Consider the following 19,398-nt stretch of genomic DNA (forward strand, 5'->3'; position numbering starts at 1 on the left):
AAGACAAGGACTTTGGACAGTACCCAGCTACTCTTTGAAATTAGGAAATCTGATAGAAGAAGGAAGAGGAGCCAGCCTCTGAGACAAGAAGTAAACAAGCAGGGACGGTGTCAAGGAAGTCTAGAGAAGAAAGCATTTCAAGAAAGTAGAAATCAAAGCTTAATGTGATAAATTCTAAATCTTAAATAACTAGGCTACATTCAGATATTCTATTTTGGAAATTAGTTACAGAAAGCAAATTCCAACACTTCAGAGGAAAATGAAATAGATTTGTGATTTTTTAAAAAACTGACAAACTTGTCCATTGTAGCTGCCTACAAATTTATTATTGGATGAATCTTTGAGAATTAAAGGGAAACCGATTTGTGACTTCAGAATGTGATGTCATATTCTGACTGAAAAAAGCAAAACTCAGTGGGAGTTTATAATAATAATCACAACTTAAACACAATTTTTTACCCAAGCAAGATTAAATTAAGAAAGTATTTGTTTCAAATGATGCCAGAAAGAATATACTAGAATTTTCATCTTTTCCCTAAGGAGTCATTCTGACCTTATTTTGAGATATATATAATATCTAACACACACATATATATATATATATTTTTTTTTTCCCCTTCCACTTGACATCTCTGTTTACCATTACCTGAGAATGGTAAACATTGGCCAGATTATCTTCTAACATCTGTATCTAGGGCAGCCAGTTGTGCACATGTAGAAACAAAAGTTCATGTCAGACCAGTTTTCAAACATGCTCAGAGTGCTGAGTTTCCAAGTTAGTGCCAGATACCATTTTTTACTGATTTCCCTTTTTGAATTAGAGCACATCAAAAGCAGAACAGCTATGCAAATGTCTTTGCTTTGTTGAACAATGTAACATTTGTTTATAAACACAACTTCTAGGCTTGAGTCCTTCTTTCAAGTTCCCTTGGGGGCACTGCCCTAATAAGCAGTACTTTCATGATATAAAGGCAAGTGAATCAACACAGAACCCCAAAGTGGCCCCAAGCTAACTTTCTCTAGTATTAGTACCATGATTCACTAATACAGTTTTATTATCAGCAGAGCCCATCCCTAAGAAGTAAACTTAGCCAAGCTGTATCCAAGGGCTAAGCACTGAGGGTAAATAAAGTGAAATGTAAAAGCTGAAATGGTATCCCTGGAACCAAAGAAATTCATAACATAATGCAGTGGCACTGACAAGCTCTCCATTTGTGGCATTATGGGATGAATGTTCTTTAGGACAGTACAGAGCAGGAGACTCTTATAATCTCATGAAAGTTCTTTGAACTTTCTTCATCCTGTAAATCTAACTTGATTAATTTCTTTTTTCCCCTGTGTTACCTGCCCATCACTGTTTTACTGTCATTTGTCAACCTGTTACCATAATTTTTAGGAGAAAACTATGAAAAAAATACAAAATGTCCTCCCTGAAACTGGAAGGAGGGATGTAATGCTAGCCATTCTTAAATTAAAAGCACTTTGAAATGCCCTTCACATCTACATTTATTCTTACATGCTTACATGGAGTCATTTAAACAATAAATTCTTTAAGATTATTAAGATATGTTACTCTCTGTTACAAAACATTTAAAAATATATGATTATAATCAATATTCTAAAATTGCTTCAGTTATCCCATTATTACCTTTTGCATTAAAGATGCAAAATTTTAAGAGATGTTTAATCTTAAAATTAAGAACACCATTAAATGAATCCAAGTCCTTTACTGCATTCTGCAAAGTTTTCATCAAAACAATTCACTGAATTTCTTATAACAGCAGAGGCATGCAATTAGAAAAGAGGAAACTTCTTTAAACAACAGGTCTATCTATTCTTTATTGGTTTTATCTGCAACTTTATTCTGCTCTTAGAAAATCTAAAGGGAAGTCAGTGGTTTTAAATCATTTCTCAGAGAGAGAGAAATAAGTTAATAGTTTGGTAATGATAGAATACTATGATAATAAGATAAGAATGTAACATCAAATTTTTAATTATTAGTTTTTAATTAGACCTATTGCTAAAGCAGAAAAAGGTAGCAAGAACTATCCAAATTAATACATATTATATATAATATATAACTAATATAATATATAAATATATATTTAATAATATATATATTTATTGCACTTTTAAATATATGCTTAAACTGAACTGTATATTATATATAATATATATTAATTATATATAATTTATATACACATATATATATAATATCAAGCAGGCTCCAGTGATAAACAGCTCAAATATTTAAAGCACATTAAAGTTATGTTTATAGGGTCTGATTTTATCAAGTGAGAATTCAAATGGCAAACACACACTCCAAAGGTCTGGCCTACTCTTTATGTTGGGGCTTTGATATAGACAGATGTTGCCAGAACCTGAAGCACTGGTTGTTGACAATTCAAGCACTTTGTTTCTGAAGGATCATAGAATACATTTTAAAAAGAATTAAGACAGGAGCCTCCCTTTACTAGTCCATGTATGTTACAAGTATATTAACGGTATACAATATACAAGTATATTATACAAGTATATTATTTTTAGCCTGCCCTCTTTTCCTGGCTTTAAAAATTAAAATAAATTACATTAAAAAGGAAAATAAACTTTTGCTCTATAAGACCACTGGGGGTTACCAAAAGGGGAAGAGGAAGAAGGCAGGTAAACTGGGACAAAGGGGCTGATGGTATGGAGGAAGACAGAACCAGGACTTAAGTTGTGAATTTTATGTATGATACACACATGTTGATTCTCAGTGATCCAGACCTGTTATAATGCTGTGCTATTTCAACAACAAAAAAGAAATCTTGATAGCATTAATTGGCAATAAGGTGCCGGCATGATATAAAGCAGAAATTTGGAACTTTCTAATGCTCATCAACACAGCTAGCTACATTTTCTAACTTGAATAACTGACCTCGGATATAAAAGTTGATTTCAAAAAATGAGGCAGAAGTCACCAAAGTCTCTACTCGGTGTGTACAAACATGGGCTTGGTTCTCTGTCCAGCTGAGACCGTTATTTTCCATTGTAAACCTCCTCCAGCTAAATAAATGACCTCTTAGAGAATGTTTTCACAGAATCTCTTGGGCAATCAAGCTTTTTTCTCCTTTAAGGCCACACCACTCAGAACTCTCTCCACCTCTCTATGTGTTGCCACATAGGGGTATTAGGCCAATGTACATGTTGTCTAAGACTATAAAATAAGATGACAGTGCTTAACAACTTAACTACAAAGCATTGTTATTGTGCCAATATAGTTTTGTTTTGGTCCTAAGATGAAAAGTCATCATCATCATTTCATCATTCATCCTGACTGCAATAATAAGTACTTTGTATTATAATTGCTAGAAAAATAATGATTTTAGCATATCCTTTTACAACCAGCAGTGTATACTGTTTTGAAAATCATCTTTCCAAATACTTGGATCTCTTTCGTCTTCTCCTTCCCCATAGTCGCTACCTTGGTTCTGTCTTATCATCTACTCCTCAATTACCTGGCCTGCGTCCAGCCAAGGCTGAGAAATGCAGACCACTGCCATGTTACCCAAATCCACCACAGTAACTTGTTTTGTTTGAACCACACACTATTGGTTGGGAGCTGCCAATGAAATAAAGACAAAGTGCAGACTCTCAGAGGCATACTCTTTCATGGTTTGCTCCCCAACACTGGCAGGGAGACCCCAGGGAGTAAAGGGAGGACAACTATATTCAGGGTGTGGATATGGCTAAGAACAGCCTCGCTGCTGGGGAGAGACACTAACCAGTGTCTCAGCCTGTCACTACCCAAGGGCACCAATAGCTGAGTGGTTACTCAGTCATTGTTGAGTGTTTTCAACAGGAAGTGCTATTTTTTTTTAATTTATTTAAATTTGGTTTTGGATCTTCTTATACAAAATGTAAATGTGTCCATTCAGATAATGAAAATTAACTGTATTTATAAGTCACTGAATAACCTTATAAGGCAGAGACAAAAGAAAATTAGAGGACAACAAGATAAAATGTATTCTACTCTTCAAGATATGTATGTCATAGAATGTACTATCAGAAATGGGGCAATAAAACTAAAGGGAAACAGGATTTATGGATACTTAGCAGCCCATGTATAGGACTGGGCTAAGGGCAATAGGAGGCTGCATGGGCAAAGGTGTCAGGAAATTGGTACGGGAGCATTGGGGGGATGGATGGATTTAGGCTGGCACAGATAGAAAGGCACCCAGGAAGGCATGGGAAGCAGTAAGGGAGCGATCTGAAGGCTGGAGGTCAGAGGGGATCTCTAAATTTAACCAGGAGTTGTAGAACTAACCCTGGAGGGGAGAAAATCCTAGGTAAGGACCCCGTGCCTTAAGTTGGTTTCTGCTTCTTAATCTAGCTTCCGATCACTTGGCATAGAGAGCTGTTTCTCACTAGAATCAAGTAGCCCAAATTTTATCATACCTGCCTTTGAGGGGAAAAGAAGAAAGAAGGAGAGAGAAAGCAGTTATCACAGTAGAGGGGCAGGCCAGGTTGGGAGGGAAGGAGGAAGGGAGGTAAGGGGAGGGAACACCAGTCCTCATGGTCCAGGATTCAGACCTCAGATTGACTGAAGCCTTTTGCTGCCTGTTCTGTTCAGAGAAAGCCAGTTATGCCAAGAGCCAGCTCATTACTTTAGATTCTCTTTGGCACTTGGTGGATTATAGGTATAACTGTTTGGTACTTTAATTACCATAAACACCATAATTAACACTGAAAAAAATTATAAGCCACAAAATGGCAGCAGATTGTCTATAATATTTCTCTGCAAATATGATAAAGTAGAAGATTTTTTCCCTGCTTTCAAAGCTGTTTTTTTATTATCCCACAGTCCTATAAGTTCTTGCTATGTTTATTTGACTGATGAAACAAAGAAGCTTTTAAACTTCTACCCTAAGAAACAGAAAAGACACCATAAAAAAAAAAAAAAAAACCAACACATTATTATGGCCTTGAACATCTGTGCTGAAGGATACACAAGCTCAAAAATAGTTTTGCTTCAATTGGAACTAACAGACAGGATTGCCATCTGGGAATTGAAACAAAGATATGAAACTTGGGCGGCTGCCCTCCCAGCTTCTGAGCAGAGACTCTGCTTAACCCTTTGAGTGCCAGGCTCCATGTAAAGTCCTGGACCCATGTCCCTGTGAAAACATGACCTTGTTCATGTTTTACCTCATCTTCAAAGAAGGCAATGTTGAGCTAGGAATACTTTTGCCTAAGGACCCTGCATCCTATAATTCACAGGCTCCCTGTTATTAGTAAAGTGGATAATTCTTATTTACCTCATTGCAGTATTTTAAAAAGTAATCTTCTGTGAAATTATTCTATGATGATAAAACTCAAATATTTCTGCCCATTAATGTTCAAGTAAGAAAAAAAATGTAATTCTATGCACAGTTGAATATGGCTGGGTCTACACTGAAAAGAAAAACTGGATTTATAGTGTTTCTTGCTATTTCCTATTACATCAGAATTAACACTATTATTAGTTAATTTATATTTTCAAAGTTGACAGAACTTATGGTAAAGAACAAAACTGGGTTAGATGGGAAAGAGCACACTTTCTTTAAGGCTTGAAACATGAGGCTGATTCTGGAATTCAACCCAGATTCGATTTCCTCTTTTATAATTATTAGATAATTATTTGGTACAGGAAGAAAATGGGACACAGAGAGTTTTAAAGAACGTATTTGAAAGTTAGGTTTTAGGAAATCAAGCCCTCTTTATAATGAAGATTAAGTGAACAAATCCAAGAAAAAATCAAGTAGATACTGGTTTGCGTTAGTTTTGGGATGATCAAATGAGGTAGTTGTGTGAGGATTCTTTCAGGTAATAGAGGTTAGAAACCCCCCTGATTTTACTTGCATTTTAGTTTTTTATTTTTCAGATTCTTGGCTGTGTCCCCAGGCTGAAAATAAAGTAAACATTTATGAGGATGTAAGATTTTAAGTTAGTGCCTTCCCACTTTGTGTTTTGCCCAAGTTTAGAAAAAAATCAACCAAATGCTATTTTTTTATAATTTTCTTTGACATCACAGTCAGTATGTGAAATATAATAAATGTTGTTATTTTGTTAATACATAACTAATAATTAAATAAATTAAATTTATTTAAATTAAATTAATTAAAATTCATTAAATACAGTGAACTAATAATTAACTCTTGAGAAAGAGGTGGAAAGCCTGTTCTTCAAAGTGCATACATTTATTGAATCAGCTAAAAATATTGTGTTTAACTAGCCTCCTCTTCTTCCCTTGTGCCCCTGAAGCCTGTTCTCAACAGTAGCCAGAACAATCTTTTCATAACCTGTCAGATCATGTCATTCGTCTAGTGAATTTCCCATCTCTGCGAAAAGACCAGACCTTTACAATGGCCTATAAGCCCTACTTGATCAATACCCTTTCCTCAGATCCATCCACCAATTCACTAGACTCCAGCCTCTGCTCCAACACTGTCCCCAGTTCGCTCCCTCCAGGCCTCCTCCGGGGGCCCGTCCTAGGGTCACCTGATTTAGGACTTCTCTGACCACCGTATTTAAGTCATACCCCTAGCTCTGGAGTGGAGAAGGTCAACACCTTGAACACTGTGAGTTTCTTCTGTGTGTTTTACTGTGGTGTCCCAAATGATGTGAGCCCACATTGGTGCTCACAGAAGGCTACATCTGTCAATGAGTGAGACGACAAACGGATCTGCAGATAAATTATAACATTGAGGAGGTATCTTTATGAATCACTTGCTGTGATATCTAGGCAAGGATTAGGCACTTGAAAAGTACTCCCTGACCTTCTTCCTGAGTTAAATGGTAATGCCAGGAATTTAAAAAAGAAATTTGTCTCATTTTAAAGAAAAGTATGCCTCCTATGCCCACAGGCAAGTTTCCTAGGAATGACTGACTTTCAATACATTTTTAAAGTTTGATATTGAAGAGTTTACAGATACCAATTTAAAGATAAGATTCAATGTTCCATACTATAACCCTTTGGTTTCTTGATAGAAAATGAAACATTGATAGAAAAATACTAACATATGCAGTACATAAATTTTAAAAAATGTAAGAGAACAAAAAGATGTCCAAGCCATATCTTTAAGACAGTTCATGGAAGAGAATTCCTGAGGCCAGATCGAGTCATCACTTAAAAGAATCACTTCCCTTCTGCAGGAATGACAGAAATGTTGACACATCTTCAGTAGGGAGATAACTATACAGGTGTGCCCACCTGTCAAAACTCACAGAATTGTACATAAAATAGGAACAACTTCTTGTACATCAACTACATTTCAATATAGTTTGTCAAAAAATTATTTTGCCACAGTTAAAAATATCTATTTCCTCTCTTTAATTATAGTTGTATAGTAATCAAGAAAATATGGTTCTTGAATATTTAAGTAAAAGGTCACATGATTCATAATATCAAAACAGCTTTCATGAATAATACTTAAAGTAGTTTCTCAAGATGGTTAAAATAAGTATAGCAGTTAAAATGTTTTTAAAATGTGAACTGGGATACTACCTTACAAAAATGAATTCCTGTTTGATAATTGATTTCTAAATTTCCATTTTTTACTTTGTAATACCTATTCCAACCTTTGAGTTAATGTACACTATTTTTTTCAAGTAGGATGACTCAACTATACTTAGAGCTCCCAATTTTTTTTCTTAATTTAAAAATCATTTTTGGACTCTCTTATTCTTGGTATAGAGAGGCCATATTGAGCTGGTACATTTGTGCTCTCACACTGACTGACTTGGGTTTGAATCCTGTCTACTCTTTCATCAGATGGTTCTCTGATTGGAAAGTAAAGATGATACATGCACATCATAGAAAATTACTGCTGAGAAAGGCAGATGAAGTGTCAGGTACCTTCTAGAATTCAAGAAATGTTTGCTATTTAAAACTTTCCTGATGCTCCTTTCTCTTTTCACTCTTCAAAATGCTTTTCTTAAATTAAACCCCCTTCCTAAGTAGTTGATGTAGAAAGAGACACACTCACCCATGTTTAAAGACAGAAGCATCCCAAGGCTACACATGCTAGTCCCCTTCAGAATGTGGGCCCACTGAGGACCATGAGCTCATGTCCCAAGTAGCTCTACTGTACCAAAGAGAGTGACCAAAAACTTAAACTGAGTATGTTCATTACGGGTTTTGGCATATGCTGTTAGATGGCCATTTTCCACATTTATTTATTAAGAGCATTTAATGGGTACACACACAAATCACTGCTCCACTTGTAAAAGTTCACGACTTAATGAAACAGGCATGCTGAATTTTATGTTTTTGTAATAAATTGCACTTAATCTAACATTCTTTTAATTTAGTGATGGTCCTTAAAAACCATAACCTGTTTCTCCGTGAGTATTTAATCCAGCTTATAGGCTTTAAATGTCTAAAAGGGAAAGAAGATAAAGGCTAGAGAAGTTAAATTTATAGCTGTTTGGGTAAAAAAATCAACTGCTACTGTTCTTGGAAGGCTGCATCAAAGACTCTGGTCTCCTGCACCCTTAGCTCAGAACCTCCTGCTTCCCAAGACTGTCACAGGCAAACAAGTGCTCTTAGAAGCCAGTCCAGATTCAAGGGACATTGTCAACTGACTCAGTGAAGGCATTTACTCCTTCCTTTCCTTTTCTTTTCTTTATTTGGAGCAAAGTTAAGGACTTACTAATATCTAGCAATTTCATATTGAAAGAACGCGTGTAAAGCACATAAGTTTAAGAGACTTTTAAGACTTTTTGACATCTATAGCTTTAATCAAACTAGAGTTCAGGAAAGATAAATACCCCAAAGAGTTAATATTCATACATAACAATTAAAATTATAGCTGACTTTTCTCCACTGATTTTAAAATATATTACTGCTTTCTTAAAAAACTTCAGGAAATGTAATTTTTTTAATCCTCCACTGTTTTTCTGGATCCACAATACTAACAAAAACTATAATGGTTGTACTGAATGGTATTAGAAAATCTCAGGCTCAGTCATTAGGATGGACAGGTCTGTTTGCTCAATACTAAATGGCACAAAATTTCAGTGTGTTTCGAGCTCTAGTGGCTTCTTATTGCAGTGTTTCTAGCTCCTCCGAGATAGACTGCAGGAACTTTCACCTCCTGCAGCATCTGCCTCTCTGCTCTTAGGCACTACCCTCTCCTCTCCTTCCCTCCACCATGGCTGGTGTGGCTTGCCATAGCAATGGTTACCATAAAAAAACAGATGGATTCCAAAGCTATTTGGAATAAAAAAGCTATTCCTCTAGTAATAAGCTCTGAAGATCCAGTCAATCTCTGTTTCTTTGGTTTCCACATAAGCAACCTTGACTATGATGATTTCAAGTGGCTTTCCTTTTTTTAAAATTTTTTTAAAGATTTTAAAAAAAGATTTATTTATTTATGCATACAAGAACTGGGGTACAGGCCAGAGGTGTGGGGGTGAGAGGATCCACCAGAGACAGAGTGGGGAACAGAACAGGCAGACTGACTGAAATACACTGCTGAAGAGAGCAGCGGGAGAGTCAGGAGAGGTCTGCTGCGCCATGTGAATAGCTCCCTGACCGGGGATCAAACTTGTGCTGCAGAGGCCGCAGATAGCTTCACATTGCTGTGCTCAACCCCTTGTGCCACAAGGGAGGCCCTCAAGTTGCTTTTCAATAAAATTGTGAAATCATATAATATTGACATAAAGAAAGGGAGCTTTAAGGAAAAGAAGGGTACTACAGAAAGTAGAAGAAGGAGAAGGGTTATAATATCTAAAACCAACAATAAATAAGAGAATTTCAAAGAGAATAAGCTTCAAATGTCAGAGAGGTAGGCTGGTTTTGTAATGTCTCCCATAAGCAGGGCTGTTTAATCTGTGCTGAATTCTCTTTGATCTCACCGTCCTACTGTTCACTATCCTGAAAGGTCTGTTTAACAGGAAAGCTAAATTTTTTAAAAGATTTATTTATGCATACAAGAACTGGGGTACAGGTCAGAGGTGTTGGGGTTGAGAGAATTCACCAGAGACAGAGTGGGGAACAGAACAAGCAGATCGACTGAAATACACTGCTGAGGGGAGCAGCGGGTGAGTCAGGAGAGGTCTGCTTCGCCATGTGCGTTGCTCCCCAGCTGGCCGGGGGATCGAACTTGTGCTGCAGAGGCTGTGGATAGCTTCATAGGTTGCGTCTTAACCCCTTGCGCCACCAGGGAGGCCCCAGGAAATCTATTTTTTTTTTAAGATTTCTATTAAGAAACTCCCCTTTAGTACTGTGTAAGAATTTGATTTAGGATGGCAGTACCCATCTCTTCTTGAACCATACCTCAGTACTGGGCTCTGTAAACATGAGGCATGCAAACATCCCCTGGCTGGACACTAAAGAGTGTTGGCTTGTGGACCACAGACTCTATAAACCCTCAGTAAACTGAACCCTTAATTGGTACATAGTGGCTTTGTGGATGCATCCTGCAAAGGAGCCAGTATGTCTTCTAGAAAGTCAAAACCACTAAATATTAGCAAACTCATCAAAAGAACTCTGATGCAGGAACAAAAAAAAAAAACATAGATACAAAGCACATGGATCAAAAGCACATGTTTCCAAAACAAATGTAAAATACTTGTGGACTCTTCTCGTTTGCAGCCTTTACATAGTCATATTCTACGATCAAATTCAGAAAGTATTTAAGTGCCCAAGACAAAGAGTTCTGGGTGCTGAAGAATACCAGGATACTGTTTCTTAACCTTAGGAGTTTAGCTAGCTAAAACATTCAGGTAAAACTTGAAGGCAACTGTAATTCACCACAAGTAACTTTCTTCTCTTGTCCCCTCCCCCGATTAAAAAAAAAAACACCAAAACAACCACCTGAAAACCTATATTGATATTGATCTCAGAATACTCCTAAATGATTTCCCTTTCCATTTATTTTTATTTTCTTACACAAAATATATATACTGTTTTATTTTAATTTTTTATGTCTTTTTTAATTATTTTTTTTTCTTACATCACTGTAGTCCCCATAGTTGTCCTGCCAACTGTGACCCATCACTATGGTCAACTAATGTACAACAAAGGAGCAAAGAATATACACTGGAACAAGGAAAGCCTCTTCAATAAATGGTGTTGGGAAAATTGAACTGCAACATGCAAAAAACAAAACTAGAGCGCTATCTCACTCCATATACAAAAATCAACTCAAAATGGATAAAATACTTGAATTATTTTTAAAATTTTTTTTGTTTTCTTTACGATGGGTCTTTACCAGATAACCTTGCTTTAAAGTAATTCAGCACTGCATGGCATGTCAAGAGACAAAAATATTAATACCTTTGGACACATAAGTTCACTGCAGACATCAGCCCTTTAGTGTGTATACTGGAAAGTTTCTTGCAGAGATGTGTGATCAGCAGCAGCAATAAGTATAACAAAAGCAGTCTTAAAGTCCAATTACAATCCAAATACCCATATGGTGCTTTACTCACCAATACTGTTGCCTAGAGAGCATGTGAAGACAACAGTATCTTAGGTGGAAAAAAAGATACAAAATATTATGTATGGCACAACTATATTTTTTAAAATTCAGTGGTATGGAAAGAAAAAAGTTGGAAAGAAAATCATTAAAGTGCTGTATTTTGCTTTATTTGCTCTAATGCTGGAAATGTTTTGTTTCTAATATTCTTCCTCCTTTTTTTCTACTAAACTTCAAAAACTATCTCTGATGAAACTATTTCCATCAAAAGTTTATTTTGAAAATTGTTTTTATTTGTATTTAAAAGATATTTGAAGTTTCCCCTGGAAAATAACCATTTTTTTTTAAATAGAATGAGATTTATTGTTTATTGGTACAGAGAGAGAGTTGCTGACTGTTTTCCGGAGTATTAAGCCAGGTGAAATTCCTAAATAATGGCAAATTCCCAAAACCCTACTTTCCTTCTGCCCCACACAGCGACTTATCTGATCCCTTATCTCTCTGGAATCACATGACTTGTTTTACAAAGCCCCCAAGAACAAAGCAAACATCTAGGTTAAACACACTTAATAAAGCTGTACTCCATGAAAATTACTTTGAATTTTTTTGAAACCATTTGTTCCAACCATGGTATTTGCTCCAAATTAAGTAAACATTGCTAAAAGAATCATGCAAAATTTCCATTTCCTATCAGATCCAGAGTAGAATGTAGTTTTCCCAAAATGTCTTGTGTGTTTCTATTTCTCCTTAATGCCCTAAATGGGCAAAAGTTATTAGGAAGTGAAGGCACAAGGAGGAGCCGGCCATAGCAGGATGCCTTTCATTTATCTGTGATTTATAGTTAAGTCACCAATTGGTCCTGTGAGCCATGGTCACCCAGAAATTCTCACAAGTTAATGCCATTAGTGACTTGGTTATGGGTGGACTAATTGAGTGTATTCATACACATCCATTGTTTTCTTGGGGGCTGGGGACTGTAAAGCTCATGCTGACTGGGCACTGGGTATGCAGCCTCGGACAATGGAATAGAGAAAAGAGAACAACTATAGTGGAGTCTTTAGCCTGGCATTCTAGTAATCAGACACTAAAATCCACTACAGTCCCTTTTAGTCCTTCCTTCCACAGTGGGAGAGCAATGAAGGATACCCCAGTCCCAATGGAACACCCCTTAGAACTGCTCATTGGTTGTGGACCAAGACCATGGTTTCCATTCTCAAATAAATGCTTTCTTTATGGCATCATTACAATTTGATTATTCCCAAGTCAACAAGTTTTTAATTGTATTTTTTTTTTCTGTTGTTACTTTGGTTTACTTTAGGTATTATATAAATATAGGAAATATAAATATAGGAAAATATAGCTATGTTCATTTAAAATTATTATTAACAGACAGTTTTCCCCCCCACACACACTTATTTATTTTCTCAAATTTTATTAATTTCTCCATCATTCACATAACTCCACAGTTTGGGGATAAACTTCATGAGAGCATATGTGCACTCATTCTGTATCACAACTCCCATGCCAATTTCCCATCCCCTTTTCTCTATCTCTCTTCCCACTCCCTGATATTCTCCCTGATAACCAGTATATTTTTCAGAGCCTAAGAATTACTTTTTCTGAGCTTTGCCAGTTTGTTTTCTTTAGTTATTTATCTTACACAAATGAGCAAAACCATCTGGTAACTGTCCTTCACGTTATGATTTACTTCACTTAGCATAATCACTTCAAGATTTATCCATTTTGTTCCAAAAGGTACAATTTAATAATTTTTAATAGCAGTATTCTGTTGAATATATATTCCACAATTACAATTTTTTTTTTAATCCAGTCCTCTGTTATCTATCAGTGGGAATTTTAAGGTTGGTTCCACGACTTGGATATTGTAAATAATATTGCATGAATATAACAGTGCATGTATCTTTATGTATTAAAGACTTCGTATACTTTGAGTAAATATCTAGCAGTGCTATTGATGGATTACATGTTTATGATTTTTTTTTAAAGTAATCTCCACACTATATCCATAGACGCTACACCAAATCACATCTCCACAAATGGTGGATGAGTGTTTCTTTTTCTACACATCCTTGCCTTCATTATGGTGATTTATCATCTATCCTTATTTTGTTGAATTTTTACCATAAGTGGATTTTGAATCTAGCTGAATGCTTTTTCAGCATCTGTTGAAATAATCATGTGATCTTTATCTTTCTTTTTTGTTAATTGCATGAATGATACTGTTCGGTTCTTGTATTTTTTTTTTTAAATTTTCTTTTTTTTTTTTAAGAGTTATTTATTTGTTTGTTTGTTTATTTATACATGCACTGGGTACAGTCAGAAGCGCGGGAGGGTGAGAGAATTCACCAGAGCTAGAGCGGGGAGCAGAGCAGGCAGAAGGACCGAAGTACACTGCTGAGGGGAGCAGCGGGCGGCAGGAGAGGTCCGCGCGCCATGCGGGACCCTCCTCCGGTGGCCGGGGAGCAGCCGGGGATTGAACCGGTGCTGCAGAGGCTGCGGGCAGCTTCGCAACCCAGCGCCACCCAGCGCTCAACCGCTGCACCACCGGGGAGACCCTCGGTTCTTGTATTTTGAACCAACCTTATATCCCTGAATGAATCTTACTTGGAGATAATGAATGATTCTTAAAATATTGCTTGCATTCAATTTGCTAAGATTTTGTTGAAAATTTTTTGCATCTATATTCTTTAGATGTATCAGTCTATAATTTTCTTTTTTTGTACTGTCCTTGTTTGGTTTTAGGATCAAACAATTGTAGCCTTATATAATGTGTGAGGAAGCTTTCCACTCCAATTTTTTTTTTTTTTGAAGAATTTGAGTAGCATATGTATGGTAGAATTTAATATTGAATCCAACTGGTCTTGGACTTTTGTTCTTAAGGAGATTTCTGCACTTTCCATTTCATCCTGGTTCAGTTTTGGAAGGCTGTACAATTCTGAAAATTTGTCCATTTCTTCTAGATTGTTCAGCTTGTTTGCATAAAGATGTTCCTAGTAGTTTCTTATCATTCTTTGCATTTCTGCACTATCTGTTGTAATCTCACCTCTTTTATTTCTGATTCTTTTCACTTTGGTTTTCTTATTTCTTTCTTAGTAAGAATAGTTAAGCGTGTATCAGTTTTGTTCATTCCTCAAAGAACCACCTCTTGGATTCATTGATCTTCTGAACTATTTTTGTTTTCCATTTCATTTTATTTTCACTCCAATTTTTATTATTTCCTCCCTTTTACTGATTTTCTGTTTCTTCATTTCCTAATTCCTTCAGGTAAAAGTTAGATTATTTAAGATTTTTCTTGTTTTTAATATGGGTCAGTATTGCTATGTATTTCCCATAGGATTTGGTAGTTTGTCTCTTCTTTTTTATTAGTCTCCAAATAATTTTTTATTTATCTTTTGATTTCTTAATTTACTCAGGAGTTATTCAAAGGCATTTTGGTTAGTCTCCACATGTTTGAATTTATTCCAAGTTTCTTTCTGTGGTTAATTTTAGCTTTATTATCATTATGATCAGAGAAGACACAATGTAATTTCTACATTCATATGTATTTTTGAGACATGTGTATCAGAATATGGATTATCCTTGAGGATGCTCTATGTGCACTTGAAAGTGTGTATTTATTTCTTTTGGGAAGGAAGGCTCTTTAATATCGATTAAGTCCATCTGGTCCAAGACTTTATTCCTTGTTTACTTTCTGTCTGGATGATAAATCTTTTTGTGTAAGGTATATATTGAAATCCCCAATTATTACTGTCTTCTATTAATACATTGTTTTAGGTCTCTTGACAGTTGCTTTACATTCTAAGTCCCAAGTTCCTTGGCTTTTGCCTCACTTGACAGAACATGGTGCCTCCTACGTCACATACATAAGGAGCCTTGCAGATGAGTTCCTCACTTCTCATACTTCTATCAAACCTGAAACCATAACCATGGTCATCTGCCAGTCCCCTCCTTCCTGGTTACATCAGGAACTCTCTCTCCTTCCAGAAGAAGCCAACCCAACACCTATGCTTCAGCATCCTTCCCCAATAAACTGTATGTGATGGCCATTCTTTTGTTCTCTTATATAAGAGTGTCAGCTTCACTCAGCTAGAGCCTTCCCTTCAACCTTCAAACATGCAGATGTGTCTCTTACCTAAAATATAAAAGGCAACCCTCCCCCCCCATGCCTGCACACTCTGTGTGTCACCTCATTACTCTTTCATGGGCAAACATCTCGACAGTGGTGTCCATAATCATCTTCATTCCCTTTCTTACCTTAGCTTTACATTTCATTTTACTCTGCCTCCATTTTCATTACTCACTAGTATGGTGCTTGTCAATGTCATCAAAGACCTTCAGAGTGCTAAGTCCAAAGGACACTTGCACACATCATCCAAATGCTGCTGGACACAATACTCTCCTTGTTTCCTCTAACTTCTTGATCCCTTGGTTTAGTATTCTTTTCAGACTCAACCTCTTCAAAATGATCCTTTAGAAAAGCTCAAAAGACACAATACAGGAAAGTCTTCCCTAATGCTCTGAAATCATTACCCATTATACATTCTTAGAGAATATGACTGGATCCCCCCAGGCAAGAGATTGATCAGTCACAATTTATAATTATATGTGCAAGATTGAAATCCTGTGAATTCAGAGTAGTTACCTGAGAACTCCTCATTATACCAAATGCTCCATGAAGAAAAGGACTAGGGTCTATTTGTTCTCATAGTGTGCCTGGCATCCCATAGGCACTAAAGTACCTGTTCAAAGGGTCAGTAAAAAAGGCTCTGCTTCATAGGGTGATGGCATTTAATTATCAAATAACAATCAGATTGTCTCCTACAGGAGCTTGAATAAGGAAGTACAGACCAAAGCAGTCCATTTTAAGTGTGAGGGAGCACTAGGGGACATAAAGAGTCCTGTAGGCTGAGAAAGTAACTGTGTGGCGATGATCCAAATCTCAGAGACTCCTGGTCAGGGAAGACAGTGTCCCTAGATTCCTAAGAAAGTCCTCCTGGGTTCTGGGAGATTTGGGCTTCTGTTACTACCATGTGTTCCTTGAAACAAACCCCATCACTTTGAGGTAGCTCGAGTAGCATCACTTTCTTATAGTTAATTGTCTAAATAATCCAGGAACTCCTCAGGGAGAAAATCACTGAAGAAGCAGTTCTTTGTGGATGAGTTGGAAAGCCCAAAGTAGAAGAAATGAAAACACAAGGCGCCTTACATAATTTCCTCCCAAAGACTTCAAGCTCTCTTTTGAAGAGATTAGTTGTATTCTGGACTTATTCCCAAGAACTGTGCCAAAGGCAGCAAACTTCGCTTTACAGAGATAAGGATTAAGGCTCACCAAAGATCATCAGACTGCTGTTTCATGATTAAAAAGGTTATTAGCTATGAACACTATATTTCTGACTTTGAAAGATAATTTATCCTTTGCTTTCTACAAAGTTTCATAGGTTAAAAAATATATCTATACATATAAATTGAACTAGCTAATTTCTTTTTCTCATTGTGGCTTAATTAGTGCTTTAAAAATTAAAATCAAACATGAAATCTACATTTAAAGACTAATTGCTAATGTCCAAGCCTAGCCAGAACCCTGCAGGCAAAAATTTCCATTCTTCAAACTTATATCTATATTACATTAAATTAAAATCCAATAAATTAAGGAGAAAAGAAACCCTATTACTTTCTATCTTCAAATTAGGTAATACCAATTTCTTTACCAAATATTTCTATGGTAGTTTAGAAGAAGTACATAATTAAATGAAGGCTGATCCAGCTCACAGGCAAGATCAGGTCACTGGCCCACTTTAAATGGCAAAAGGACATGTGCTTTTATGGGCTGTATAGCATAAAAAGTCTCCTTTAATATCTCCTCTGTTATATACTTTTCCATTAAATAATGAACATTAAAGAAAAAATACAAGAAAAAGTCAACATATAGTAGATTACACCAGCCAAAAAAGGACAAATTAGATAGGCTGGCTTTTCTCAGGGAGACAGTAAAGTATGGTAGAGAGAGCACAGTATATGAAGTTAGACCACCTTAATATCTAATACTGTCTCTGTTATTTACCTGCCAACAGTGGAAAATTATAAACTGCTCTGGACCTATTATCTTCATTGACAAATGTGGTTGATGATTGGATTATAGAGCAAATTAAGTACAACAAATAGTTACTCAATAATGACTAATACATGTATTGATTTATTTGGTGAAGCTTGCATATTTTAAAAAGGGGGTCACTATACATTTTTATAACAGAAAGTCTTCAATTTTCTTTCTATCACTTCAAAAGAAGAATAGATAGTAGTTCATTTTGGTAACGGATATAGTTACATGGACTGCAACATCCCATGACATTCTTAGAAAGAGAAGTATTATGTGACCTTATAAAATAATGCAGTAATTCTTAGCTAATTCAGAGAGGGCTTCAGTCACAGGAAGAAGCAAGAAGACATCCCTTGTGCTGAACATTATAGAAAAACGAGCTCTAATATAAACATCTAGATTGCCAATGTTCCCCAGAAAATCATGAGCAACCTATATATGAGATAAGGAGCCCTCCTCAGTCCTCCCTGCTAACCTCCCTGGTTCCTGTGTATGTAATGCACTGCCCACTAAAGTTCTGCTGGGCAAAGACAAGCTCGCTCTGAGCATGCCTGCGGGAGTCCACTAGCCAATGCCTTTCCTGTCCCACCACCTGTGGGTTTTCATTGGCCAAATTTGTGTTCAGGATTAAGAAGAGTGAACACTCATTCTTTCTAGTTCAGAATCAGTGCAGGTGATAATTTGTAACAAGTACTATTTATATCCAAGGGGAACAAAATGAACTAATGTTACTATATAGAGGAAAAGGCACAATTTTCTCATTTACAGTTTTATTCTAGACACACACACTGGGTTTTCTCTTATTTGTTAAATGAAAAAAAATGAAAGAATGAATGAAATGAAGTACCATTCCATTGAGGATACATTAAATAGGGCAGGTGATCATGGAAAGGAATGGCTCTAGAAAGGCAAAGAAGCCAAATGACAGGGTGTGGGAAGTAAGAGGGAAAACACAGGAATTCATGGGCCCATGGCACAAAGACATTAAACACTAGGATTTGGACCACCTAGGTAACTGGCTCTGCCTGCATTATATATCCAGAGTGAAGGGTAAGAATTTAGATGGAACACAGCAGCAAAATGTCTATATTTCACTTTAGATTCAATTCAACAGACACAGTGTGCTGACTGAGGCACACAACAAAAGGGCTTTATGTTCTGCTAGAAGCTTGATAAAAGAGTGCACACTATAAGCCCCACAGTAGAGAGAGATTTTGCTCCATTTGGCAACTGAAGAGGGTTTTTAAAAAAAGGCCAAGAGCCCTTCGGCTGTGTTTGTATGGCGCTCACTCACAGTGTGGTTCATAAGGAGGAGGAGGGTCTCCACACGGCACACACTCCATGTCTTGAAAGCCAACAAGTTTTGTCTTCCTGTAAAATCTAGAAGAGAAAGGAAAATAATCCTTTCATCTAAGATCACAGTTACAGCAAACAGATCTAGTTCATAAATTATTGGCATTCTCCATTATCAGTTCTATTACTTAAAGAAAGGTTCTCATAGGCTAAATATAATATTATATCACACTGCAGTGTTAGTTATCACATTATGTTTTGAATGAACATTAAATGTTAACTAGAAACACTAAGTGGAAAGGAGTTTGGGGGGGTACAACTGGCAGGTTCCTGAGTCAGCGCTCACAAGGAGAGGATGTGATGTGGGGGCAGGACTCTGACAGGGCTATCAATAGCTGGACAGATTATACAACAGCTTCCAAAACCCAGTCTGTCAGTGTCTTTATTTCAATAGCTTAATGGTAGATTCTACAGTCTATTTTTTAAACTGCTACAACATTTTCAAAACCATCAACCCACTCACATTTTCCACATAGTACAAAA

At 36.4% G+C, this 19,398-nt stretch overlaps 1 protein-coding gene across 1 annotated transcript in view; it reads right to left on the reverse strand.

The window, feature by feature from the left end:
• TNFRSF19 (TNF receptor superfamily member 19) overlaps window positions 1-19,398 on the reverse strand; it is a gene marked incomplete at both ends in the record, with an annotated part of 74,555 nt that overhangs the window by 24,866 nt on the left and 30,291 nt on the right. Inside the window, one exon of the mRNA XM_084235959.1 lies at window positions 18,857-18,942. Within this exon, the coding sequence (XP_084092085.1) occupies window positions 18,857-18,942 (86 nt within the window). The remainder of the gene's footprint in view (window positions 1-18,856; window positions 18,943-19,398) is intronic.

Source organism: Talpa europaea (assembly GCF_964194135.1).
Source record: "Talpa europaea genome assembly, chromosome: 6".
NCBI classification, from domain to species: Eukaryota; Metazoa; Chordata; class Mammalia; order Eulipotyphla; family Talpidae; genus Talpa; species Talpa europaea.